This window comes from Rutilus rutilus, assembly GCF_951802725.1.
Source record: "Rutilus rutilus genome assembly, chromosome: 3".
Taxonomy (NCBI): domain Eukaryota; kingdom Metazoa; phylum Chordata; class Actinopteri; order Cypriniformes; family Leuciscidae; genus Rutilus; species Rutilus rutilus.
In genome coordinates, this window is record NC_140211.1 from 39327846 (window position 1) to 39354980 (window position 27135).

Genomic DNA, 27135 nt, shown 5'->3' on the forward strand with positions numbered 1-27135 from the left:
TGGGCTTTATTGGCAATGAGATAAATTCTGGCAAAGTACTTACATGACAAAAATACAGCTAACTCGCACATTACAGACACAATGCCCTCTCTCTTTTTTTCCCATCTTTATCCATTGTGCTCGCTCACTTTAGCTCTCCCTCTCTTGGTGTCCCGCATCAGCACTCTTGCAGACAGCGCTGTCTGTCCTATCTCTTTCCCTCAATCCGTCTCTTTCCCTGTCTTTATCTCAGCCTCACACGCTGCCCTTCCTCAGCAACTATCTCAAACTGCAGATAGACAGGACATGACAATGGGAAAGAGGGAGAGTAATTTAGCGATCAAGTCTTCTTCCCTCTTTTTAAGGCAACAAAAGGTGGCAAAAAAAGTAACTTTTTTATCTTTTCTTTACTTAAAGTGCTTAACAGTGCTATACAGTAATGTTTATTTTCCCTTTTTTTTTTTAAATAAATATTCTGGGTTCAATACAAGGTAAGCTTAATCGACAGCATTTGTGGAGTAATTATGATTACCACGAAAGATAATTTTGAGGTTTATGGCGTTGCGTCTTATTGGCGAAAACTGGATATACACTACTGTTCAAACGTTTAGGGTCGGTGAGATTTTGTAATGTCCTTGAAAGAAATCTGTTATGCAAACTAAGACTGCATTTGTTTGAAAAAAATGATATATACATTAAAAACAGTAATTTAAATTGCATTTATTTAAAATAGAAATAATATTATTTATAACACTATTATAACAATGTCTAACATTATAATTTATGATTATACCATTTTTAACATTATAAATGTCTTTACTGTCATTTTTGATCAGTTTGATCCATCCTTAATGAATAAAAGTATGAATTTCTTCAAATATAAAATCTTAATGACGCCAAGCTTTTGAATGGTAGTGTAACTTTACACAGAAAATGTTTGTAAGCATTTTTTTTTTACATTCTGAGACAATGTTACACACATATTGTTTACATTCTGTAGCTATGCCATTAAAAAAAAAAAAAAAAACATTATTGTTACGTTTACGGATTGGCACCATTCGCTTCTGTAAGACTGGAAGAACAGGAAGGGCTACTCTCTGAGAAAACAAAGGAAATTAACATTTGAACTCTCTTGCTATATTACCATCCCCATTCGAGACACGATCACACTTGAGTTGATCACCTCCCAATTTACACATCATTCCCTTCACCCATCCCTTCCTGAATTCACCCAAAAATCTATATGGTTTAATATGAACAATTATCATACAGTGTTATACATGTTTGGTATCATTTGAAATGTCTCAGTGCAACTGGTACAAAGGTCTCATTCCCACAGAAGTAAACCAAAAAGGTAATAAGGTATGGAGAGTTTAGAGATATCTTGTTAACTGCTGTGGGTGTGCCCCCATGTAAATCAACTCCTGTCCCCAGTAAGTCTGGGACGGTGATTAACTGATTATGAAATTGGCATGATACATTTACCTGACATAATAAATTGTTACATTTGATTTTATTCCGACTGACTCTGAAATTGTTTTCCCAAGTAGACTAAACGGATTTGTATGTTACCGCAAGTTTTTCGTCAGATTAGTGACGACTAATATTTGGCATTAATCCATTAATTAAAGTGTACTTGGTTTGCAAAGACAAGAAGTGAATTTCCGTTTAGGGCAGTAAACGTGCTGCTTGACCAACCTAAATCTGGGTGTTTTACCTCTGTTTTAATTTAATGTTACTTTAGATAAGTGTAGGTGGGAAGTCACAGCATTGGCCAATCCAAAGCTATTATAAGAGAAGTAAAGTTGGTTGACTTATCTGTAGTAGTGGCCATACCTCTACTGAAGTAAACGTTACATTCAATTCCAAGTGTATGCAATTCCATGGGGGCTATACCAAAGTATCTTTGATTGTGAAAGCGTGAATGCGACCATCTCAGATATATAGCCAATTACCTGTGTTTAGTGACCGAAGCTGGCAAGATTGTGATCGTGAGACCCATGTTAAACAAGGCGTGAGAACCTTTGACCGACATAGCTTCCTAAAATGAACGGGTAAAATATAAGTAAAGAGTTAAATAGAACAATCAAATGTACTGCTAAACTATTATATAATTGACCAATAACCAATTGGCAATCTAACATAAATTTGAGGTTGTGATATAAAGATATAAAATGGAGTCAGATAAAAGCTTAAATGGAATTAAATTACTTTGCCACACAGAAAGACAGTAACACGCAGGGACCTTCACTCATTCTGGCGGAAACCCCCATTTGGACCGATAAATGGGCTGACACTTCCAATGATGAGTACCTCAGATTTTTCCTTTTTTATATTAGAAAATTAGTCAAAATAATTGTTTATGGTAATCAACATTACTGTATATCATGAATGCTGTCAAATGAGCTTTGTACTTTTACCGCATCCAGAATATTCCTAAAGAAATTAAGTTTTTAGCTGAATAAGATCAAACAGATATTAAAATGGTAATTCATATCACTGGTTTCCTTATTTTAATGTTCAGTTCTGTACTTAAAAATCATTTTAACACGTGATGACATTGACATTGAGTTTAGTCCAACAAACCTTTTTTTAACTGCTAGTATCATTCATGAAAGACAAAAAGAAACATTTCTCATTATTGTCCTTTTATCCATTTCTCCAACCAAAATGTATTTTAAAATAGAAATTATTCATTGATTCTGTGGTCTTGGAATGGCATTTGTTTGTTTTTTTTTGTTTTTTTCTATAATAGTCCAGTGTCCTTACGGCAACACAATAGTCTCTTGGCTTCACAGAACACATTTTTGTACTGGATGATGGTGGTCACATGGTACAGTAGATCCAGTGGTGTCATAAAATTACTTTTGTTTACTTTTTTGTGCATTAATCCATTCACACACTTGCACACACATACACACACATACAGTTTCACACACAACATGTCAATTGTCAGTCAATGCCCATTTATTTTCCAAAAGTGTTCCAAATCATGCCATCATTGTTCCATTTGTACACGTTCACTTTCCTTTCAGTTTGCATCCTCTGCATTCCACATTTGCTGTAATGCCATTGTTGCCATTATCAATTGATCTCTTCCTATCGATTGGGCATGAGTCGGCACGTCTGCTTGCTGGCCCTCTCCCTGTACTCACATGGCTGCAGGAAAACAAACCATCATATTTCCCCCAGGTCCACGTGAGTTAGTAGATACTGCTTCTGTAGGCCTGCTTGTCTTTAGTCATGTATGTTTTGTTCATATTGATTTTTTGCACTATAGTTTGTGGTTCTCCAAGATTCACTGACAAAGTAGTCATGTTATATTTTTAGGAGTCTTGACTTTTATATCTGCCTTCTAAACTCTTTCTGCCTTGTCTTTTTCCCCCCACCAAACCAGTTTAGGCCCCTCTTTACCACGTTTTCAGCTCTCCTTCAGACTGGTTTGCTCTTTGAATACTTTCACATCCATCTTGAGTTCCCAACAGCCTGTGTCTCCATTTATCTACGTGTGTGTCTCATCTGTCCTCTCTTTCCCTACACCACACTCTCCTCAAGTTCTTCTCCCTTTTCTTTGTCCTTTTCTTTATCCTTCAGCCACTGGTTCTTTGAATTTGTTGTAAGCTCTGCTTTTGGAGGGTTGGAATTCGAGTTGGTGGCGCTGTAGGCACGGATGTATCCGCGTGTGTGCTGTGCATGGAAATCTTCACTGCCACTGCTGGTTGTTGAGGTGCTTGTTGCTGAAGTGCACTGGACAAGCATGCCATGTAACGACTGGCTCCGTTTGGTCCAGATTACACTAAATCTCTTGGCATAACTATAGCAGGCCGACGTGGCGATTTCACCCATGTCGAATGAGGAGCTTCTCTTGTAGCGCAGGGCTCCATGAGGAGGCCTCTCACGGGACAATGCAGGGCTCTGATAGGCCAGTGAGGAATTCCATCGGCTCTCTGGTCCTCCCCGACAGACTACAATGCCTCCTCCCGTGCTGAACCGCCTGTCACAACTGTACTTATTGGGCGGGGCCATGCTTAAACTGGCCCGTTTACTTGTGTTCATGTTGGTAGGTCGGAGTTTGAGTGGTTTCGCTCCTAATTGGCGTGACGGACGCGGCAGTGTGGAGGCAGAATGATTACTGGGGGTGTAATACAAAGACATTTGCTCTTTCTCCAGTGTGTACGGTGGGAGAGGTCTGATGGAACCCATCTCGACTTCTAGTCCTGCCCTAAACTGCTCCAGATTCACTTTGGGCTTTGGGAGGGTTTTTGGTTTTACTTTGGAAGTTGGTTTGGGTGGTGACCCCAACCCCCCCTCTGCCACTTTTCGTTTTTGAACGAGCCCGTTGGGCAGCACCACCATCATCACATTCCCATTTCCATTACTCTGAGAAAAGACATCAGCTCCCTTAGCAGGAAGAGATGGGGAGTCTGTTCCTGAGCATCCCACCTCTTCGCCTATTTCGTGATGAATATCATGGTTACTGCACACACGGTGACGTACCATCAGTGCCACTGTAAACACCAACAGTGTTACCACAACAACTCCACCAACCAGAATGGTAAGAGTCCCGCCAAGGAAGTGGGCTTGAAGCGAACGACAGTCTGGGTAATTGTCCTTGGTGCTAAACTGGGTGCAACCAAGGACCTTTGTGGCGGCCATGGAAGTGACCGTGTCATCAAAAATGGATAGCACGCACAAATTGTAGTCTGAGCCAGAGACCAAATTTTTCAGTAGGAAGCTGTCACTCGTGGGGGGCAGAATCCTGAAAGAGGAGGGGGAGGGGAGAGAAAGAGAGAGCGGGTGGTTAGTAACCTGAAGCAATTATTTTCTCCCCGTTCCATCACAACGAAACAGTATTTTACTTAGACACGTACTCCTTGTTCGTAGCACATAAACATAAACTAGCTAAGGTAATGGAAATGTACTGGGCTGTTCTGGCACACCACTAGCCAAATTAAGGCCTTCCCAAACAATACCTCTAATACTGACATATAATTACAGGCTCAAGTCAAGACCTTGACACATTACAATACTGCTTCAGTCACATTATTAAAACCCCCTTATCCTCCCACACACAGACGATTTTGCTTTATCTTTCTCTCATGGAAGAAATGCATCAGCTAATGCCTGCCGTCCACTGGTTCTGATGGGTTTAATTAGGTATCAGCAAAAAAAATGAAAAGACACCTTAAATGGTGCACATGAAATATTAGCTAGACAAATGCATGATATGGCAGTGGGCATTTTTATAATTGTTTAATTATGGCCCAGAGTGTTTTCAAAGAAGACATTTTTTGTCTTTTTTATCTAATAATTTATTCAAAAATACATTATGTAATTAGCTTGTTTTTAATGTCAAAGTTAAAATTAGCTTTGATTTGTTTTTGTTTTTATTATATAATTTATTAATTGATTTATATATATATATATTTTTTTAAATCTGCCAATTTTATGTTTTTATGACAAGGCAAGGTTAGTTAAGGTTGTAAATTGTCGTGGTGAAACACCACCCCCCCCCCCCCCCCCCCCCCAAAAAAAAACAATATTTCTGAATTAGTAATTCATGATATTTGTTAAAAAATATATTTACCTTTAAGTGTGTGTGTGTGTGTGTGTGTGTGTGTGTGTGTGTGTGTGTGTGTGTGTGTGTGTGTGTGTGTGTGTGTGTGTGTGTGTGTGTGTGTGTGTGTGTGTGTGTGTGTGTGTGTGTGTGTTTGTTTCGCTGGAAGCTGAATTATAAAATAACTTTACAAACAACTTTACAAACAGGTTTCCCAAACAGTACCGCCTTTTATTGTTTGGTTACGCAGGTAGTCCTTCCTCAAACTGACTCCCTTGGTTGATAGCAATCTTTTGAAAACACAGTAGCTTTCATTGTTTAACCAATATGTATAGTAGTCGCGCTCTCTCTGCACATTAAGGTGGGATATGTGATAGACAAGTATTTAATGTTGAAAAATACTCAAAACAGCTTCAGGTTTGTTCATATTTTAAGACTAGGGAATCTAGCATTTGTTTTCCAATAAATGTGCAGGCACAAATTTTTTTTTTTGTCAATAAGTTTAAAAATCTCTCTCTCTCTCTCTCTCTCTCTCTCTCTCTCTCTCTCTCTCTCTCTCTCTCTCTCTCTCTCTCTCTCTCTCTCTCTCTCTCTCTCTCTCTCTCTCTCTCTCTCTCTCTCGAGCACACACACACACACACACTGTCTGCCTGAACTGCTCTGTCATTGAGGTCGGAATCTATTAAGCCCCGTTGTGCTGTAAATTATGAGTTACAGCTCAAGGTCATTCTGTCTGCCCTCTTATAGCTTTGTATTTCCAGACTCTGTGTAGCTCTGTGTAGCTCTGTGTGACCTTGTTGTGTTGTTTCCAGGCACATGGAGCGATATACTATTAAAATAAACATAAAACAACATCTCAGTAGCTGTATTCAAGGCAGTACACTTGAGCTGACATATTTTAGAAGTTACTGACCATGCGCTGGTAGGTAAACATCTTTAAACCGGGACACAAATCTAAAACAGGCATTAACACGGAAAACACATAGGTGAACTAGATATAGTATGTCTGTAGGTGGATTCCTTTTTTTATCCACATGAGTAGGTGCACAAGTGTGAATGACAAAGCGATAATGATAGCATTTTTTGCATTAATTTGACATGCTTGTCAGTTTGTGAAGCCGGATCCACAAATGCAAAAACAAGAAGAAAAATAAAGTGCTAGAATGAGTAATTGGATGTCCAGTGGAAAAAGAATATAGAAAGGCAAGTATACCTGGCAGGAAAATGACAGGTGTCTGTCTGGGTGATAAATCAGTGCTAACTGCATTGAAAGCCACATCCACACAATGACAGAGCAGATCAGTATTGGCATGTGTCCTGTAAAGTGACCCTCAGCAGTCTTAATCAACATGTTAGTGAATGTGAATGTCTATATTTTCTTTTCAGTTTTTTTTTTTTTTTTTTTTTTACATAAATGTTGTAAAGCCTTATACTTGCCTTAAACTGAATACTGAATTTGCCAAGAGTATGAACATTTCTCATTGAATTCCCCCAAGACCAAATTATCTGAGCTATGCTATCCACATTAAAAGGATAGTTCACTTAAAAGGTAAAATCTGAATTCATGTTGTTCCAAACCTGTTTGACCTTCTTACTTTTTTAGGACACCGAAAGTTAATTTTTGCTTTATAGGTCTATGATGTCTTCTGACTAGCTTTTTTGTGAATAACAAACATTTATACTTTTATTCAGCAAGGACACATTAAATTGGTCAATCAGTGAAAAAAAAAAAAAAAAGACAATTAAATTATTTCTAAAGATTTCTGTTTCGAATAAATGCTGTTTTTATTCATCATAGAATCCTGAATAAAATCACAGCCTTGATGCGCATGAGAGGATATTTTTCAAAAATATTAGATTGACATTATATTCACTTATATTCTGGTCCTCGTTGTGACGCAATCTTTGACTCAGTGAGAACTTAAATCAGGCAGACTGAATTAGTGAAATTGATTAACTGATTCACTTAAAAGATCTAACTAAAAAGAACAATTTGTTGAAGTATTGTATGAAATAACATAAATACAAGGAGTCCTACGGTGGATGCCAAAGTTTTCACTGAATAACAACGGTTTTGGAATTAGCTTTCATTAAATGGAAAAGAGTGTCCAGGATTATAAGCTTAACCTTTTGTTTATGGATAAAAAAAAAAAAAAAAAAAACCATAGGGGTTTGGAACAACATGAGGGTAACAGTTTTTGTGATGACCTATCCCTTTAAGTTTATAGCTCTATAATCTTACTGTACTGTGTGTCAACAGTTTATTTCTCCTCTGAAAGTCTGAGAACACCATTAGGTCTCCTGAGCTATAATAAAGCAGCAATTGAGCGATACAATTTCCTTTTGGATTGTCAGCACTTGTAATGTTTCAGAAGAGTGAGTTTGACCTTTTCTTCTAGTGCCTTTAATTTGTGTGTCTGAATTTGTGAGATGGAATGGCACAAATTAAAATTTTGTCTTGTCATTCCATCAACACACACACTCATACACGTCCATTCCTCAATAAAAACTGACAGGGAAATGTTTTGTGAAACTGGTGACACAGAAACAGGCAATTATTAGAACACTCTAATAATAGAGAGAAAAAGAGTGAGGGAGAGAGGGGAGGGATGGAGCCTGAATGAAAGAGAAGGAGACACAAAAGACTTTCATCTTTTGTCTCTACTAACTTAATGGTCATAAACAGCCTGCTTTTATTATCTAAACTCAACCCTGACTTTTTCTTGTCACACTCATTCCTCCCATCCTCACCCAGTTAATGTCAGTCTTTCTCTCCTCTGTGGTATCTACCTCTTTATTTTTGCACATTCTCTGTGTATCCACTGAGGCACATTTTCTACTGTTTCTTGTTCTTGACAAAGCTAAACATCCAGTCACCAAACCAAAGCCAAGATAAAAGCTTTCCCCTTACCAGTAATTTCTTTCATTCTCGATAGTTCACTCTCTGCTCCTTTTCCTGTTGTGGTGGTGGCAGTCAGCAAGATAGGTTGTGACATACTTATTGGCACTGCAGTTTAAGCTCATTTAAATACTTCATTATTCTATCCCTTGAGCCCTCTGTCAAACTCTCTATCTCTATCTCTGCCCCACCCCTCTTCTTTATCTCCCATTCCCTCTCTCTGTCTCTATCTCTCTACCAGCCCCCCTGTCAGTTCCAATGTCTGTGGTGTCAGTAGCTTGTAATTCTCCCACACCACATACACACATTCACTCCCTCTTGGCCCCTTAATGAAGGACAGACAGCAAGAGGGCGTATGTCACTTGCCATAGATAATGTCTCAGAGAGGTGCAAGATGTATTGAGCATGCTCCGAAAATGTCAGACAGCAACTATGCTAAAGCTGCTACTAGAGCCTCAGACACTGATAACATGAGAAAGCAGTAGGACTGCCTTTGCCTTAGGTTCAACATGGAGCTCATTATTATCACGATTCAAGCTGACAAGAATCAGAGTATTGCATATTCATTATTGCAATGCTGTTAAATGTCATATTAAATGGGTTATATAAGCTGGCTCTGAATGCACATTAGTGGATTTTTTGAACAATTAGCCTGTGACAGTAGATCATATTTAAAAGCCTGTTGTTTGAGCCCTACTGAAATTCCAATCCATCACTTGAATTTCAGCAAACTGTTCTTTAAGTCCCAGATTTCGTCAACATATGCTACTCTGGTTAAAAAAAATGGCTCAGTAAACTCAGTGACACGTTTCATTTGTGGTGACTCATCCTCAGTGACCAGATAAATCACTAGAGAGCACAGTTTTTGCAGTTGTTGTAGAAGTCTTGGAGTTCATGTTTGATCTTGAAATCTTACACTTGACTTAGTCACATTTTCTGCAAATTTTCACTAAAAAGAACTTGCAAGTTACTTAATGAATTGTAGGCTAAGTTTTATTGGGGTTAATTTGTAGAGTGAAAACTTTTGCTTATCACACCATTCAGCTGATCAGATATGCTTATTTGATTGCCTGTACATAAGGCTCAAGAACCTAGCTTTTTTCAAAATTTGCACAAAAAACTTTGTCAAGCCAACATTCAGAGATCATCTTGACAAACTTAGATTTTCTAATAAAAAATAAAGTAGTTTTAGATTGATTGATTTATTTAGAGTGCTGATTCATTTAAATTCTACTTCCTTACATTTCAACGCATTCTCATCCTAGGGCGTCATATACTGACGCTTTTGACATTTCGTCTACATCCAACGCACATGGCACCCTTTAGTGTCAATATGACACGCACAGAGCTTTGTTCGGTTATGGGTAGGTTTAGGTCTGGAGTAGGGTTAGGGTTAGACCACTAGGAGGCGCCTTCTGGCCCATATCTATCTGCGTCTCATATTGACGCTAAAGGGTGCCATGTGCGTTGGATGTAGACGAAATGTCAAAAGCGTCAGTATATGACGCCTTGGGATGAGATCGGGCTGTACATTCCAATTCCAATTCTGCATCCTGTGAAATTCTACATCTTGAATTCAAATTCACAAATTTAATGTTCAAAACTGACTTCTACAGAATCTATATTTAATTTATTTCACTTCCTCAACTGAAAACAAATTGTGAATACATAGTCTGAAATTGACCCTAATCCGGAAAGTTGGTGTTATGGTTGCCATGGTTGTGGTCTCACTCACCTGTAAATTAGTGTCTCATCTGCAGTGCAGTTATACTGTATTTGATACATCCACACCAGGTTGGCTGCCATTAGATGACCCTTTTCCCATCTCACTTGTGCTGAGGTGGAAGTCACTCCTTGTACTTTCACCATCTGCTCCTCACCCCCTTCGCTGACCACATCCTCACCCTCTACCTGACCCTCCTCCAGTCCCTCCTGGGGGTCACTGTTAGTGTCCAGACCAGGGCTTTGCCCACTGGAGGTTTTCCCTCTGGTGATGTCCGATGATCCTGGGTCACGAGTTAACAATATCGTTCCATTTCCACGATGAGGGAGTGGGATAACCTTCAGGTCAACTAGCGAGGTGGCCTCACCTGCAGCATTAATAGCAATGCAAGTGTACGTACCATCATCACGAGCAACAGTCACAAGTAGCTCAAGAGTGCCGTTTCGGAAAGATGTGGTGCGACTGGAATTGCCGATGATGCGGTCATCTGGTGAGACCCAGTGCACCACTGGCTCTGGATCACCTATAGCACGACATTTGAGTGTTGCCCTTTGACCCTCTAAAACCCAGAGTTTGTGTGTATGTCGGGTAATAAGCGGAGGCTCACAGGCAAATTCCTCCTCAGGAATAGACCAGAAGTAACGTCCCGCTAAATGAAGGGGTGTTGCACACGTCTCCATATCATCACTGCGGATTAGCCTCCTCAACCAAAGCAGTTCACAGTTGCAGTGTAATGGGTTACCCCCGAAATTCAAGTTGATCACAGCATTGTAGGGTGTAGGACTGATTACCCCTGTTTGGGAGCGAGCGAACAACTGATCGGGTGGTAACGTCTGTAGGCGATTGGAGGTCATGTCCAATCGGGCTAGTTTGTAGAGCTCACTAAAAGACCCCTCAGCGATCTGGTCAATGAGATTGTGATCTAGGTTTAACGTATGCAGACTGGACATGCTCTGAATGGCATCCCAGGGAGCCTTGCGCAGATTGTTATAGGATAAGTCCAAGTCCTCTAGAGTGAGTAAAAAGTCATCAAAGGCCTCGGAGGAGATATTGATGAGTTGGTTGTTGTTGACAATAAGATGTTGCAGGTTTAGCATGCCTGCTAAGTCTCGTGGGCCCAGCACGGAAAGTCGATTGCCATCTAAGTGCAATGATCGAAGACTTTCCAGATCTGCAAATGCCAGTGGCCGGATGTGACTGATGGTATTCCGGGAAAGTGTCAAATCCACCAGTCCTGTCATGTTGGCAAAGTCAGCTCCTCCCACTTCTCGAATGAAGTTGTCAGCAAGACGAAGCTCAACGGTTCGCCGGTCAATGTTTGGCGGGACGAAAAGAAGGCCTTTGTCGGCACAAAGTGTACTTAGAGATTCCGAGAGATTCCTGCAGACGCAGTGGAATGGACACGCAGAGACTACGCCCCACGTCTCACCGGCTACGGCTCCTGGAATCTGACCGAAAAGAGCAGGCAGCAAACAGGCACAAGTGAACAGTGCCAGCCAGTGCAGGAATGGCAGTGGCAGTGGCAGTGAGGATGTGTCTGGGGGTGAGTATCTGCTGGTTAACTTTGGCCACAGCGGACGAGAGGGTTGACGAAATGCTTCAGAGGGCTTGAGGATATTTTGTTTCAGATGGATGGACGGATGAGAGGGGAATGAGGGGGAGTGTGTGTTCTTGTGAGGATGGCATAAAATGTGGGACGGATGTGGTTTTCTGAATGGCTGAAGGGGTGGGGAGTCTTGCATGGTAGATAGGGGAGTGATCCACAGACCTAGAAAAAGCAGAAAGAGAAAGATATCAGTCATTGTGTTTTAAGTGTCAACTTTGTACTGTGATGTGTGTGTGTGTTTTTTTTTAGCTCTGAATGAGCTCATCCAGTTGCTCTCTACAGGAATTGCAATGCTTGGGCACCCTGTGCATAACTGCAAATAAAACTACAGCAGAAACCAATGCCATAACCATGCTCTCAGACGAACACTATTGGTGGAAACTCTACTATCCACAAACTTCTAAAAAGCTCGTAAAGGCCATAGAGCAATTATTTCAGTGCTTTTTGGAAGCAGAAGCATGTAACTTCACACTCCCACCTTAGCTTGTGACAGTTTTGTTTGGCAGAGAAGTAATTTGCTTCACTTCAAGAGAAGTGAGAGCCACAAATACACTAGTCATTTACCTGAAAATTAGAGCTTGAATTATATAGACACAAAGACTAAATTGATCAGCACTGATAGACAAACTCTGCTAAAGGTTGTTTCAATCTTAATGGCATGGAAGCTACAAACCAAATTATGAGGTCAACTATAGTATAACAATCAATACAAATGAAGTCAGAATGCAAAGGTCGTTACTTTGTGCAGTACTTAGACAGGAGATGAACATGAGCAAACAGGGAGAGAGAGGAGGACAAAAAGGACAAAAGAATCATCACATAAAAAAATGCTAATTACAGGGTAGAGACTGAAAAATCCATAATATCTATAATTTGATCTCTTGCACCAATTTGTCCCTTGCATTGAGTTGTCATCGTAAAATGTGGGTTTCAACCCGAAGGTGATTCCGAAGAGGTATTAAGTTCTTTCAGAGTGTACATCACATTTCTGTCCTGCATTAGCGAATTCAGCAAATGCTCTTTAACAGTGTCACTTAACACTAAGTGCATGTAATCATACAGGTACAAGCCAAGGAAAACAGCTATCAGAATCAGCATGAAATGCTCCATCTCTTTAGAGTGAGAATGTGGACCCAAGCTCAGCTGAGATGAGTTACAAAATCAGACAATACTAACTTAAATGCATGTATAATTTGTGTGAAAGTAAAAAGAATGTATAGCTTTTCGAACCAGTTACTTTTGCACTGTAAACACAACCAAATGCTAAATACAGTAGCTGGTTTTAATGTCACATTGTATTTTGCAAGCAACTTTTCTGCCAAGCAAGCTGAGGTAATAATCTAACATTCTCTCCTAAACTGTCCCTCCTCTCTATATGTGTGTGTTTGAAATGCTGATTTATGGTAATGAGATGGTTTTGTATGAAACAGGCTAGTTTCTCATATATATCATTGAAAAGTCTGATTCATTTGGCCCCATAAAACACGAGTCCCTGTGCAGTTGCACACTTCAGACATGTCATGCAACAGTTTTTAGGTTTGTCCTGCATGTAGTCTTCTCCTCTCTTACATTGCATTAGAAAATAAAATTCAATGTAGTGAATTGGTTTATTCTACCAGTTCCAGTAAATTACCAGAAAATAAAGATTTGCTGATTTGGCCCCCTGCGCTTCATTTTATAGAGGATTTTTTTTTTCTTACATGTTACAGAACTGGAATGTACTCTTGATGTTTTTTGTTTGTTTGTTTAAATTTTTATTTACTGGAAATGTATCCGAGGGTTGTATTTTGTTCATTACCAATGTTATAAAATTAGGATGCACTCTATAGGATTGCTATATTTAGTGTAAATGTATGAAATGGTTTTATATATATGTATGTATATATATATATATATATATACTTTTAAATATTGCCCTCCTTTAGCTTTAATGTAGTTAACAACTTGTTGTTATTAGATTTTAGTAGCTTTTTTTTCTTTTTTTTCTAAGAAAGGTAGCTTGACTGTAGTTTAATTAGCTTGGCAAGCTGCGGCTTCAAAGTAACATCCCAAGCACTGCTCATGGCTCACAGCTGTAACAGGGATCTTTAAATAACCATTCCCAACTGTTTGTGTCCATGCAGAACTTCCCGTGAATGAACATCATTAGTGGAGCTTGTGCTTCACCCCTTTTTGGTATTATTAACAGTACAGTGCAGTAATTATGCAAATTTCAAAATGACAAGATAATAATTTTTGCAAAGTCATTACACTGTAAAATGAAGATAAATATAACCAGGGAACAATCAGACTTTACTCAATTAAGCTTGTTTTTCAGCACATTACTCATTAATAGTGGCAGATTCTAATTCTGTGGTTATATAACAAAATTAGATGAGTCCTCTGTGACTTTGCACTTGAAAGTCCAGAAATGGGAGGAATCTTGAACATTTATTAATTATTATTTATGTTCACATAGAAGTGCCTGATTAAACCTCAGGATTAAATTAATTACTGTATTGACTGGACAACCTACTCTGAAAGATTCTTGCAGAGAGTATTAGGGTTGTTCTTGGCATTATATTTTTGTGATAGTAACAATAACTAGCTATGTTTTTTTGTTTTTTTTTAAGGAATAGTCATCATTCTCACCCTCATGTCTTTCTAGACCTGTGTGACTTTCTTTCTTTTGCTGAACATAAAAAAGATAGGATTTTTTACTTATTTATTTATTTTTGTACATGGGGCCATTGTACATAAGCCAATGTTTCTGGACCCCAACGTTCTTCAAAATGTCGTCTTTTGTGTTCTGCGAAGAAAAAAAAATGCCATATAGGTTTGAAACAACATAGTAAGTAATTTTCATTTTGGGGTGAACTATCCCTTTAAGTGATGGAATTCAGTGAAGGCATATGGAGAGTGTTGATGCTCAATGATTAATTAACTCAATGAGTTTTGAATAAGAATACACCATAAGAAAGCATTTTCTACGTGTTGGTGAAGGGAGCGAAAAGTGCAACTGAGTGCAATTTCCAACGTGACTTTTAGTGTCTTGTAACTTTGCATTCCCAGAAGTCTGAGGGAGATCGAGCGGAAAAACTCAATAGTGCTATGCAAAAGTATCTGCTTCATCTGTCTCTTTCTCTTTCTCTTCCTTTTCACTTTTCCTGTGTGCGGTCTTCGCCCGCCCTCCTATGACCTTCCTTCTCCTCTTCCTCCCTCCCTGTTTTTCCTCCACGCCCCTCTTTTTCAGTTTCCGTCTATTATCCAAGGTTCTGCTTATCACCAGTGTCCACTTTTCCCATCTGCCCTTGAGGTAACTTGAGAATTGATGCTACATTAGTTAAAATATCCCTCCTCTCTCTCCCTCCTTCTCCCACTCTCACCATCTTTAGCCACCTGAGAACAGACCAGCCGAAATAGATCTTGTCTCTCTCCTCCATCGATCCGGCCGCCTGGGATAGATAGCAGCCCTTCCTCAATATTATCAGGCCTCTTCCTCCTCCTTCCTTGTCCTCTACTCATATTTGTTCCTAGGTTCAGGACATGCTTGTGCTTGTCTTGGTCTAATTTTATCTTCTAGAGCGACTAGGCATGCGTGCATGTGTGTGTTGGTGGGGCGTAGATTAGATTAGAATAGAATATAAATTCTGGTAATCCTTTTGTAATCCGTAATGTTATTCATGATTCAGACTGAATGAAAAACTACTGCTAGTGCCTGGCTTTAGCAAATAATAACCCTGTCTTGTGTGTGTGTGTGCGTGTGCGTGTGCGTGTGCATGTGTGTGTGTGTGTGTGTGTGTGTGTGTGTGTGTGTGTGTGTGTGTGTGTGTGTGTGTGTGGTTGACTCCGAACATCCCTCTGCACTTAGCAACTCCCTCAGCCCTCTTTCGCCAACACTTTCTGTCCTCAACGCACCCCTCCTTCCTCCACGGATCCCTCGCTGCTTCATATTAAATCACACACAGAGCTTTGCTGCTGTTGCCAGTGTCTCCACAACTTCAGTGGCCACAAAGCAGAAGACCATTTACTAACGATTATCACATCAATTAGATTCTGTACTGCACAAGACTCTGAAGAGAGCCATCACACACAAACACACACAGTGGTTGAAAGACTAATTGAAGCTGCATTGACTGAAAAAGAATCATTAGCATCCTGGCTTAGTTTTACTCTTTTCTTGGTACTCAAGTTGCAGAGCAAGATTTGTTTTTTTGTTTTCTTTCAGGAAGGCTTTTTTTCCCGGGGCAGCATTTTGAAATGTCCTCATATTTTTAGAGCTTTACTTGACTTTATTAGTATTTTTATTATCGTAGTCACTGGTATAAACATATTATACCATATGTTTTGTTTTGTTTTATTCATTGGTCCTATCCTAATATTGCTAATTACATTTTAATTATTCTAAATTCATTATTATCAATTCAGTTTATTTGTATATAGCTTTTCATAATGCATGCATTTCCAAATCAGCTTTATAAAGAATTGTGCCTTACCAAAGATCAGTAAACAGGCCAGAGGTGACAGTGGCAAAAAACAAACAAAAAAACTCTCTAACTGTAAGTGTTATTCCAGTACATTTCAGTAATAAATGACAATGACAACTACATTTTAATTTAAATGGAATTCTGATATGATTCAATATTGAGTCATTTGGGAATAGTTTAGTCTGAAAATCTAGTAGCATTTTGTGGCATTTTATTTTGTGATTTCACTGTGACTTTATTATTGTGGCTTCTAGCAGCTGAGGAGGCTTTTCTCTTAGCCGGACAGATATAAGCAGCACATAAATAAGCAGTGGGTTGTGGTGATGGGAAGAGGAGTATAGTGGAGGGTGATGCCCATAGGAATGTGTCCCACTAGGGCACAATTTGTTGTCATCGAGAGCGGTCAGAATTTAGAGCAGGCACAATCTCATAAAAGCCATGAGTGATAGAGAAGCAAAGTGCATTTCTGAGACAAGGAAGTCTATAATACCTGGAGAGAGTTAACCATTAGCGTTCAAGGACAGCTCCTTCCACAGAAAATATGCTATTTGAAATCGGCGCTTTTAAACCAGTTATCTGAGCCGGAAAGTGACTAAAGCTGCAGAAAAATACATCATGACCGATTGGCTGATGGCAACACAAGAACAGACATAGTCCCAAGCCCTTATATCCTGCTTATATGAGCCCTCAAAAAACAAACTAAATAAACATACTGTAATATAATGAAGTATTAGCAATATATGTTGCTTGAAAAAAAAAAAAAAAAAAAATAATAATCTATTCCATCAGAATTCACAGATATTATTTTAATTGAATGGCTGTCAATGGAAAAATATGATATAGTCACAGCATCCACATGATTATTTGAACACACTAACTAGCAAAACCTCTATGCCAGTCTACAACTTTGTGTATAATTTCACATTTTATCGTTTTATCTCATCACATTCAATTCAGATGCAAAACCAGAATTTGGCTTACATATATTTTCCAATGACACAGTAGATTCAGAGGCCTGAGAGGAAAAAGCACTGAGAGACTGCTGAATGATGATACAAGAAAACACTGTATTGCAAAAATAAAAAAATAGAACTATAACTTCATATCTCACAAAAGTGGCAGCTCTTGTCTGGTGTTTTTATGATATACAGACATGCAAACACTCAAGGAGGGAGACTAACAGCATTTTGTAGTTTTCAAGTGTAGTTGTAGTGAAGTTTGTAATATCTTTGTGTGCTGAATTGATTGTGAGTATATGTTTGCACAGGTGAGAGAAAAAAAAGGTAGAGACAGGTGGCATAGGGCACAATGAGTTTAAGTCTGTATTATGCGTTTGTGTGGATATAAAAGATGAGCTGTAGATAGGTGTAGCCCTATATATCATTCATATCATCTGATCTGTGGTATTAAAGACTTCTATCCTCTAATGAAATCTTACTGTGAATTGAACTGGGGGATTTATTATCTGTGCAACAAAGAGAATCAATGATCCTCAGATGTCTCCTGCTTTTATAGGAAATGATCTCCAACACACACGCACACATGATCAAACGCGCATACACGCACATACTCTTTGACAAATGGCTTTCATCTTCCTGGTTCTCATCTCACAGTTGTACATCAACTCTCTCGTATCCTTACCATTTTCAATGGTTCTCTCTTTTTCTGACTGTGTGTGTGCACTAGAAAAAGTGACTTAATGTCATGATGTCATTAGGATGTATAGAGAAGAGGCAGAGATGTGGAAGGTGTTTGCAGTATCTTTCTTACACCCAAACAAACATGCACGCTCAAATGCACTAATATGGAGGCGGATGATAATCTGACAGCTGTGATCCATCAAGCATCTGAAGGGAAATCTCAGAAGAGAAACAGAGAGAGGAAAGCTGGTGGAAAGGCAGAGAAAAGTGCATTGTTATGCAGTTGCTATGATGTTCTGGCTGGTTGCTAAGGCGTTGCTAGGTTGTTCTGTGGTTGCTAGGGTGTTTTGGGTGGTTGCCAGGGCATTGCTAGTGGGTTTTTGGTGGTTGCTGGGGTGTTCTAGGTGTTTGCAAGAGCATTGCTAGGGTGTTCTATGGTTGCTAGGGCATTGCTAGGTTGTTCTTGGTGGTTGCTAAGTTATCTAAGTTAAGCTATCTATCTACCTACCTATCTATCTATCTATCTATCTATCTATCTGTCTATCTTAGTGTTGCACGGTGCACCGAAATATTCTGTAGCCTATTTTGCCGTCAACACTGCCGACGTTGTCTTTGCTGCTATATATTTATGTTTAACATGATACATGAAGTATAGGCCTTCCACAACTCTCTCCATATGTCAAATATATCACCAATGAGGCTTATCATATGTTACCAATATTAAACATTGTTTAATATAATCGCTGTTCATATTTTTATTCAAAGTTCAGAATCAAGATAAAGTTATTACCGGTAACTCTTATGTTTCTTATGATAACTGAGATAATGCTGCTAAATGTATTTATTTTTTTTACCTTGAATGTCATTGCTCTAATTTATTTTTTATATTTTGATATTTCATATTTTGTTCAAATGTTTAATATATTTGCTGTTCATATGTTCATTTATTAGTGTGTTATATGATTAGAATGTTGTCCCGGTTTTAATATAAAGCACCGCAATTCTTGACTTGGTATCGGTATCGAAAAAATAATTTTGGTATCGTGACAACACTAGTCTATCTAATATTTTAGTTTGTGTGTTTGTTTTAGCAAATCAGTCATATTAGAGACTTGTTGACTCCTCAGGATGAATTCATATTTCAGAAGTCTTATTTATCTGACCCAGCTGTGACCCTCTCAGCTCTGCACACTCAGACTCCCTGAATCGATCCATCTAGACATCTGATTATCCATCCATTCATATGCCTGTCCAGTTCTCTATTTATTCAGTCATCCATCATTTTTCCATCTACTATCCAATTTGTCTGCCTCTAGTATTTGTCTGTCTGTGTCTGCCTTTCTGTATGAAACTTTTTGAGCAGGTCATTCTCATAACTCTCCTCATTTCCTGTTCTTCTGTGTCTGAGTTCATTGCCTCGGAGCAGTGAATCAGCAAAATGTAAACTTTGATCCTTAAGCACGGGAATACGCTCGATATCCTGTATAATATGATCCTTATATCTGTCAGTCCACATCTTGCATTGTATGTATTACCGGCAGGTTTGTTAATCTGTCATAGTGAGGGCTTTGCATTGAGTTTTACTGATTAATGATATTTTCTAACCCCTTCTAAGCCTTCTAAAAAAATCTTTCTGCATTCTTACAGAGAAACCAGTAAGAGAAATTAACGAACTGGTTTGCAAATGTTAAGGATGATTCGATAAATTTATGGTAAGGATCATTCTTGAATCATCCTTAACATTTGCAAACCAATTAACTTTTACCATTAAAATCACAATGTAATCTTCAATCGTTCTTGCTTCACAAGCTTAATTTATGAGCTCTGTGATCGCATTGAATTTTAAAACACTTTAATAAATAAAACCGTCTTCTGCGTTAATAAATAACCATATGCAATAATATATCAAAATTAGCGATCAATTTGTTGAACTGTGCAAGCCTTTTTAGTCTAAATTAACCATCGTTGACCACCTTTACAAGCTATGTAGGATTTCCTGGTGAACAGCATGTCTATGCTGGCACACCATCTGGACCAGCCCTACACCAGCATACACAACTGCTGAATTTATTTTTGGCCCAAGCTATTTTTCAGCAGGGCAGGATGAGTATCAAAGTGAAAAGTTTAGCACAATGTTAAATGCTCGGTGCACATCTCTCTCTTCTACATAAAAAACCTGCTATTCCTGAACAGCTACAAGCTAACTGCTAATGAACTCATTCTGTTTATATAATGCTGCTCCAGGGATATACACAGAAAGACAGAGGCAGAGAGAGTGTGTGTTGACAGACATGAAGGTAGGACACAACTGTTTGGTTTGGTTTGGTTTGGTTTGGTTTGGTTTGGAAAGGAAAGGAAAGGAAAGGAAAGGAAAGGAAAGGAAAGGAAAGGAAAGGAAAGGAAAGGAAAGGAAAGGAAAGGAAAGGAAAGGAAAGGAAAGGAAAGGAAAGATGACCACGTTCACACAGCAGCAGAATACGGGTGTCAGTCCTGTATTTGAGTCCTTAATACGGTTCCGTTCACACACAGCACAGTTATTTAGGAGAGTGATAACCGCATTCTGTAATAATCAAACTCACACCGTAAATTTTCACTCAGTCAGTCGCTTTGTGTAAGTTCCAGTACGTGGGGGTGCACCTGTGCTTTTGATTTTCCGATGGTAAAAACAAATTATAGGCTATGTTGTTGTATTACTTGTAACATTTTACAAAAGTCAAACTCAAATGCAGTTACGGGGTTTTTGACCAGCGAATGTGTGCAAATGTGCATTTTGTCCGTCATTAAAACGGCGCCGGCGACATCACATTACATTTTCATCAACAGGTTACAAACTAGTTTGTTGTAGCTATATGGGCGCTCAGTTTTTCCTGTTGTAAAATACATTTGGCCAAAATCTCAATTTATAAAAAAATTAAATGCTACTGTATGCACAGGCTATTTAAGTGTAGGCTATGTATTGTCTATGACTAGATGGCAAATGCTAGACCCTCTCTCTCAGGTCCCACATGTCTCAGTCAGACATCAAATAAATAAAATATGAGCCTTTATAGACATAGTGTTTAGTACTTATTCAAACAACAAGATCTTTGTTTACCCTTGCAAAACTTTGTTCAGCTGCTGTGTGCTGTGCGGCTGCTGCGGAGCTTCAGTTTATTCAATCAAGATAGAGGGGCGGAGTTATCAGGTTTACTGACAGTTTGAGGATCAAACAAGATTTACACAAGCTCTTTTTAAGAACTTTCATTGGCTAAATATTTGTAAAACAGACAGACAGACGTGAAGGGTGACCAATAACATTGATTTATTGAAGAAGAAAAAAAACAGCACCACTAAAAAAAAAAAGGGCACTTCAGAGTGTAAGGGCAAAAAGGGCATGTACTCTGCACAGGTTGAGCCCTACCTGTGCACGTGCCTGGCTGTCTGTCACATCATACAGTGCGAAAGAGCCACTCTGCTAAGGGGTTTTGTGTGTGGTTTCACATTCTGTAACTTACAGCAAGGGAGATATGAGCTGTGTGTCATCTGAAGGTTTTAGATCCAGTCTCTGTTTTCCACCAGAGCGGCTCCCACCAGTTATGTGTTGCACGACTCAAATGCCGTGACATGAGTAAGATGCTGCAAAGGACGTGAGTGCAAAAGTTAAAGCCATCCGGCTGGCGCATGTTTACATTGAAGCTGTTGTCGGTTGTCGGTTAATGAAGATTTGAAGGATGAACGCGCGGCTCAATTGGACTAGGGGTGGGAATCACAGGGTACCTCAAGATATGATACGATACACGATGCATGGCTCACGATACCGATAATATCACGAAACAGCAATTCTGCGATAATCAATATATTGCTAGACAATCCTATAATGATACATCACGATATCTGTCTAATTATGAAAACAAAAGTGCCAGTTTTCCAGACTTTGTACTTAAACGTGGCGCGGGCATCTATTTATTTTTATTTTTTTACTCACACTGCTGTCCGCCATCCTGTTAAAAACCTCTTTTGTTAACTTATGTTCACGTTTCCCTCATTCATTTGCTAAGCGCCACCTCAACGAGTCATGAAGTAGTGGTGCTGGGAGCACCTAGTCTATTTAGAGCGCCTTATTTTATTAATTAAAATATCGATATTTGATGCCAGCGTATCAATTATCAAATCGCATGGGGAAGGACAACGATAAATTGCCCTATCTATATTTTGTCCCACCCCTAGTCAAAAGTGATAAGACTTTTAAGTTTTATGGATGTCGCCATATTTGATATCACTTTGGTCACTGTAGCTATGGTTACTAGTAAGAGAATACGAGCTTGACTCTCATTGCACGTTCATACAGACAGTATTTGAGACGATAAGTTGCTGTGTGAATGGGACATTTCGAGACTCACACCTGTAAGTAAATGAGGTTGTCAGTCCCAAAAACTGACAGTGTGAACATAGCCTATGAGGAAAGGAAAGGAAAGGAAAGGAAAGGAAAGGAAAGGAAAGGAAAGGAAAGGAAAGGAAAGGAAAGGAAAGGAAAGGAAAGGAAAGGAAAGGAAAGGAAAGGAAAGGAAAGGAAAGGAAAGGAAAGGAAAGGAGCTTTTGGAGAAAAATGTCAAGGTAGGAAGGGAAGCCATTGTAAACAATTATCTTAATGCAGGTTACAAACAAAAAAATAAATAGAGGGAAAATGTCAAATCTAGATGTATGTACACACCCAGGCATTTCTTTGAATTGAGAAAAGGAAAATATATCTTAGAGGAAGAGACTAAATAGGACTAATCAGACAAAAGTGTTGACGAGGCAAAGTTGATGTAGTCGGTGCTGGCATTTATGACAAAAATAATGCTTTGGTGAGAAAGAAAATGCACGCTACTTTTGAAGCAACCTCTATCACTTAATGACAAACACAAATACACAAACACAGAGAGAGAGAGAGAGAGAGAGAGAGAGAATACACCAGTGTGAGAGTGGAAGATAGAAAAAAGGCTGTAGAGCAGTGTAAAGTGTCCTTCATATGTGTGCATGAATATGCATAGCGTGCACTCTGGATGGAGAGCACTACAGCTCTTCAGCTGTTTGTGCGTGAGTGTGTATGCATGCGTTGTCATTATTGCACTGTAAAATCAATCTCTCTTGTGTTGTGTCCCTGCATTAGCCACTGTCGGTGAGTGCTTGAGTTTATGCGAGGGAGAAAGAGGCAAAAGAGGTGGAAAAATAAATGGCCCACAAAGTACCTTGAGCTCCATAAATAACTGGATATACACATCTGACTTTCATTGGAGGGAGAGAGGTGTTTGTGTTTGTATGTTTGTGTGCAATCCTAACCGTTTCTAGAGCGGAATGCTGTTCTCTGACCTATACATGTGTATCCAGTCAGCCACTGTCAAATTTACAGCTGTTTAATTGACTACAAAAGGTCAACATCTAGTCCTGTCTTCAAAACACCACACCACACGACCACCACACACATTGTCAGACACTAAGAGAAGCATAGGAAAGAAAAATGGAAAATTAGATTTCTTTAAATGTGAAGTTTAGAATTGATGCATCAGCAAACAGGAATAGTCATTAGTCTGGCAAACTAAGTCCCGCCTCAAACTCATGTCATTGGTTGAGCCAGTGTTGCTATGCCTTTGCAAAAGCTGTTTCGAAAGGCAACTCAATTACACAGCCTCCTAAGATTTCTCATTTTGCCCAAATCCCAGAATCCATTGCAGTCACCTCAGTAAATTCTACATGGCAGACAAAGCAAGATTTTGATTAGAACTATTCTTATGATGCACTCAATAACAAAAACAACATGCAGACACCGAACTCTTTTGGAATAAATTGTGAGTTGAGCACTGTTACCACACTAAGTGTCTGCAAATGTAGAGTGTTCAGAATCAATCGCTTTTTGAGGTTCCATCTCTGTAAGCTGCGGTCATTTTAGCGAAATTTCGCCCAATTTTGTGGGCAAAAAAAAAAGACACAGCTCACACAGAAGTCACTTTTGATCCAAGAAGCTTTATGTTGGTTATACGTTTTATACGTTTATCTCTGTAAAGCTGCTTTGAAACAATCTACATTGTTAAAAGCGCTATATAAATGAAGGTGACTTGACTTGACTTAACTTGTTGGTCAATGCGGCAAAAAATCACCTAATAACGGTAAATGTGACTGTACCTTTAGAAAGCACTGCGAAAAGACCAAATTTTAGAGCCAAAATGAAACATAACTCGGAACGCCATTAAGTCTCCTGGGTTCTGTAAGAGCAACCTCTAAGAGATCAAATGTTCCACTTTGTGTGCTGGAAGATTTTGAACAGGACTGTGCATACAAAAGCTTAGTAAAGATTTTCTGCCCTGCATCTTTCATCTCAGGTCAGTCAATTACCTTGTACATTAGTCCTCAACCATTCCAGTATGTGTGTGTAAGTACAAGAGTACAAGTATTTACCTTTTCTGTCTGTGTTGATCCCAGGGACAATTAGCTGCTCATTTCCTGGTGTTTATCTGCATGTGTTTAAGTTTCAGAGGTGTTTGTTAATCCAGACTGAGGTGTTTATCCCTTTTCAAGGTAAAGAATTGTCACAGAGTTTTTGTCTGTCTATCTCGTGTCCACGCGCACACTTCAAACATGAGGATTCAACTTGAGTCAGACTCTCAATTCCACTCGTATCTCCTTCAGTTTGGTATGTGGAAAACACCAGGATATGCTCTTCCCTTGTTAAAATGTTCCTGCTGTGAAACATTTTTGCCTTGGCGCCTTCCAGCAGTTTCACATTTCCACTGAACGCATTTTAAGATTCTCACCTTATTCTTCCACTTTTGAGTCTTTCCAGCTGTTCTTCCCTCTATTTTCCAGGATCCTGCTGTTTTTCTCTTCCTCTCATCTTCTTTACCTACTTCTTTTCATCCACCTGCGAGGTTCATGTGCTCATTTTCCCATTCAACGCCTCCTCATCTTGCTCTCTCATTCTGTCAGTCTGTTTAGTCTTTATTCCAGATGTGCTCCTTGTTTGTGTTCTCCTCCAAATTGCCCTGATTGTTGTTTTCATGTATTCGCCTCTTCAGTTGTTTGTGCCATTCGTCTTTCAGTGTCGAATTCCAGTGAGCTGCCAGTTCTGCCACAGCAAAACAACGTCTTAAGAACGGAGAAAAACAGGATGTTGGGATGGGGGAATGACTGAATGGAATGGGGAGGATGAGTAAAGAATGGGAGGGAGAAAGAGAGAAGAAAAACATTCATTTCAATTCATTTAAGTGGTCATTGTGAATACGCACACACAAATACTTTGTAAATAAATATGAAAGAGACTGAAACCCAGAGGGCAATTTAATGAGACTTAATCGAATTGTCTATTGTTAATCGAGTTATGTTTAATTGTCATCTTGGATATTTCTTTTAAAATTCCTTGGAATAAATACAAATATTATCAAATGAGACAATTGTTGACATACAATAAGAGCATAGAGCAATCAAATTAATGGGGAAATAATGAAACTAAATCCATTCAATTCATAAATAAGATAATATTCCATTTAAATAAATAATTTAGCTGAGAAATATTTGAGTCTCTTGGTATTTTGGGAAATTTAGCACAGTTTCAATGAGATGTTCTTGAGATCTCTTCTGATGTGAATGTGAGGTTACAGGGGTCTTTCTCAGGAGAAAAATCTAAGAAGCAGGAGACCTCAGCTTTTTCTCTCCTTTGTTGCCATCTAGGAGAAACAACTGAGATGTTAACAATATCTTATTTATAATTTTTCTTCCCATGCTGTGAATAGAGATAATAATTAATTACATGCTGCTTCCGATGTCATCGAGGACTGCCACTCAAAAGCACAGGGTTCCGTACCCCACCCCCCACCTCCCCCAACCCCCCATCCTCTCTGCCCAATGATTACCCATACCACCCTCCCCCCCTCACCATATACCCCATATTGCACGGGCCAGAACAGGACACCAGCCCTGATGTCATCTCTCCAGTTTGCACTTCTAAAAAAATTCCTCCAGACTGCATCTCTCCTCTTGTTTAGTCATCTCTGTCTCTCACTGTCTTCCATGTTTTCTCACCTTGTCCGATTGCAAAAAAACATTGATCCCTCTTGGAAATGTCACCAAAGTGGTTTCCTGTCCTTTTGTCTCTCACCTTCTCTCTCTGCCCCATCTCTATCACACACACACACACACACATCTCTAGTTATTTTTGTGTCCTCCAGTTTGTCAATCATCTTAACTGTCGCAGATACCACAGAGACAGCATTTGAATTAAACACCTCCCGTGTGTGTGTGTGTGTGTGTGTTTATGTGTGTGTGTGTCACAAGAATCACAGATGCAGACAGAGTGTTTTTTAATCTGTGGGTGCGGTGACAGTGTGTGCTGATTTGTGTGTGAGACTGTGACTGCAAGTTAGTGTGCGTGTGTGTGTGTGTGTGTGTGTGTGTGCACGTGTGTGTGTGCGTGTGTGTGTGTGTGTTTGAGCAAGAGAGAGAGAGGAGTTAAGCAGCTGTCTTATATGCTGTCAGGCATGTCACCATTCAGACTGACGAGCTTTCATCTGCATCATCTCTCTGTCTCATCATCCGTTTCTCTTGGTTTTTATATTCATTATCAGAATCTTTTTTTTTTTTTTTTATTATTCCCAATATCCATTTTACATCCATCATTTAAATGACACACACACACAAAACCCATCCACACAAACCTGCTTTTCGAGCATTTCCAGTCGAGTAGTCCTGGAGGAAAAGGCGATCCGACTCCTGGCTTCCTCAAAAGCGAAACAAGACCCTCTTTCTCTCTCTTTCGGACTCCGGTCCTCTTCCCTCCCTCTCTTGATTTCTCTCTCTCCGTCTAACACTCCCTTGTTCTCACCAGCTGTGTGCCGCTGAATCTCTTCAGAGGACAAACTCCTCTTTTTTCATCCCTCTCTCTTTCTCTCCTGCCACAACTGATTGAAATTTAAGTCATTTTTAATCCTTTCGGTCAGGTATCCAGGGAACGACAGAACAAAAAAAAAGAAAAATTAGAGCAGAAATAAAGGAAAAATTACAGATCTTTTGTAGTGCTGGATATTTTTAGCAGTTCCCCTCCATACCTCTGTCGTTTGTTTCTTGTTCAGTTTTTTTCCGGTATCTACTCATTTTGTTTTGTTATTTTTCTTCTCCTCTTTGGCAAGCAGTTGAGATGTTTGCGTGAACCAACGAGCGACTAAGGAGCGAGTGTCGACTACATGCACTGATACAGGGAGAGAGAGAGTGAGGGAGGGGGCTAAAAGAGTGAGAGAGAGAGAGAGATGGACAGCCC

At 39.3% G+C, this 27135-nt stretch overlaps 2 protein-coding genes across 6 annotated transcripts in view; one reads left to right on the top strand and one right to left on the bottom strand.

Annotated features, from left to right (window-relative positions):
* pcxb (pyruvate carboxylase b) overlaps positions 1 to 27135 on the top strand; it is a 239641-nt gene that overhangs the window by 145917 nt on the left and 66589 nt on the right. The window lies entirely within an intron of this gene.
* On the bottom strand, positions 259 to 27073 carry LOC311287424 (leucine-rich repeat and fibronectin type-III domain-containing protein 4). 4 transcript variants are annotated; one of them, XM_084404287.1, is made up of 5 exons: positions 26927 to 27044; positions 26537 to 26807; positions 24285 to 25013; positions 10171 to 11926; positions 259 to 4738 (listed from the first exon to the last, which is right to left on the bottom strand). In XM_084404287.1, exons 4-5 carry the CDS (start codon positions 11898 to 11900, stop codon positions 3514 to 3516), a joined length of 2955 nt encoding a protein of 984 aa, XP_084260413.1. In that variant the 5' UTR covers positions 11901 to 11926; positions 24285 to 25013; positions 26537 to 26807; positions 26927 to 27044; the 3' UTR covers positions 259 to 3513. The 4 variants fall into 4 exon arrangements, with proteins under 4 accessions (XP_084260413.1, XP_084260412.1, XP_084260414.1 ...); XM_084404286.1 differs by having other exon boundaries at positions 26537 to 27073; XM_084404288.1 differs by lacking the exon at positions 26537 to 26807.

Bases quoted from the DNA above. Each gene is read 5' to 3' on its own strand.
- LOC311287424 (XM_084404285.1), bottom strand. From the start codon at position 21,392: ATGACACACAGCTCATATCTCCCTTGCT. The intron at 11,927-21,364 runs GTAAGTTACAGA...TGCTTTTTCTAG, and splicing joins CAGCTCATATCTCCCTTGCT to GTCTGTGGATCACTCCCCTA. The intron at 4,739-10,170 runs GTGAGTGAGACC...CTCCTCTTTCAG, and splicing joins GATGAGACACTAATTTACAG to GATTCTGCCCCCCACGAGTG.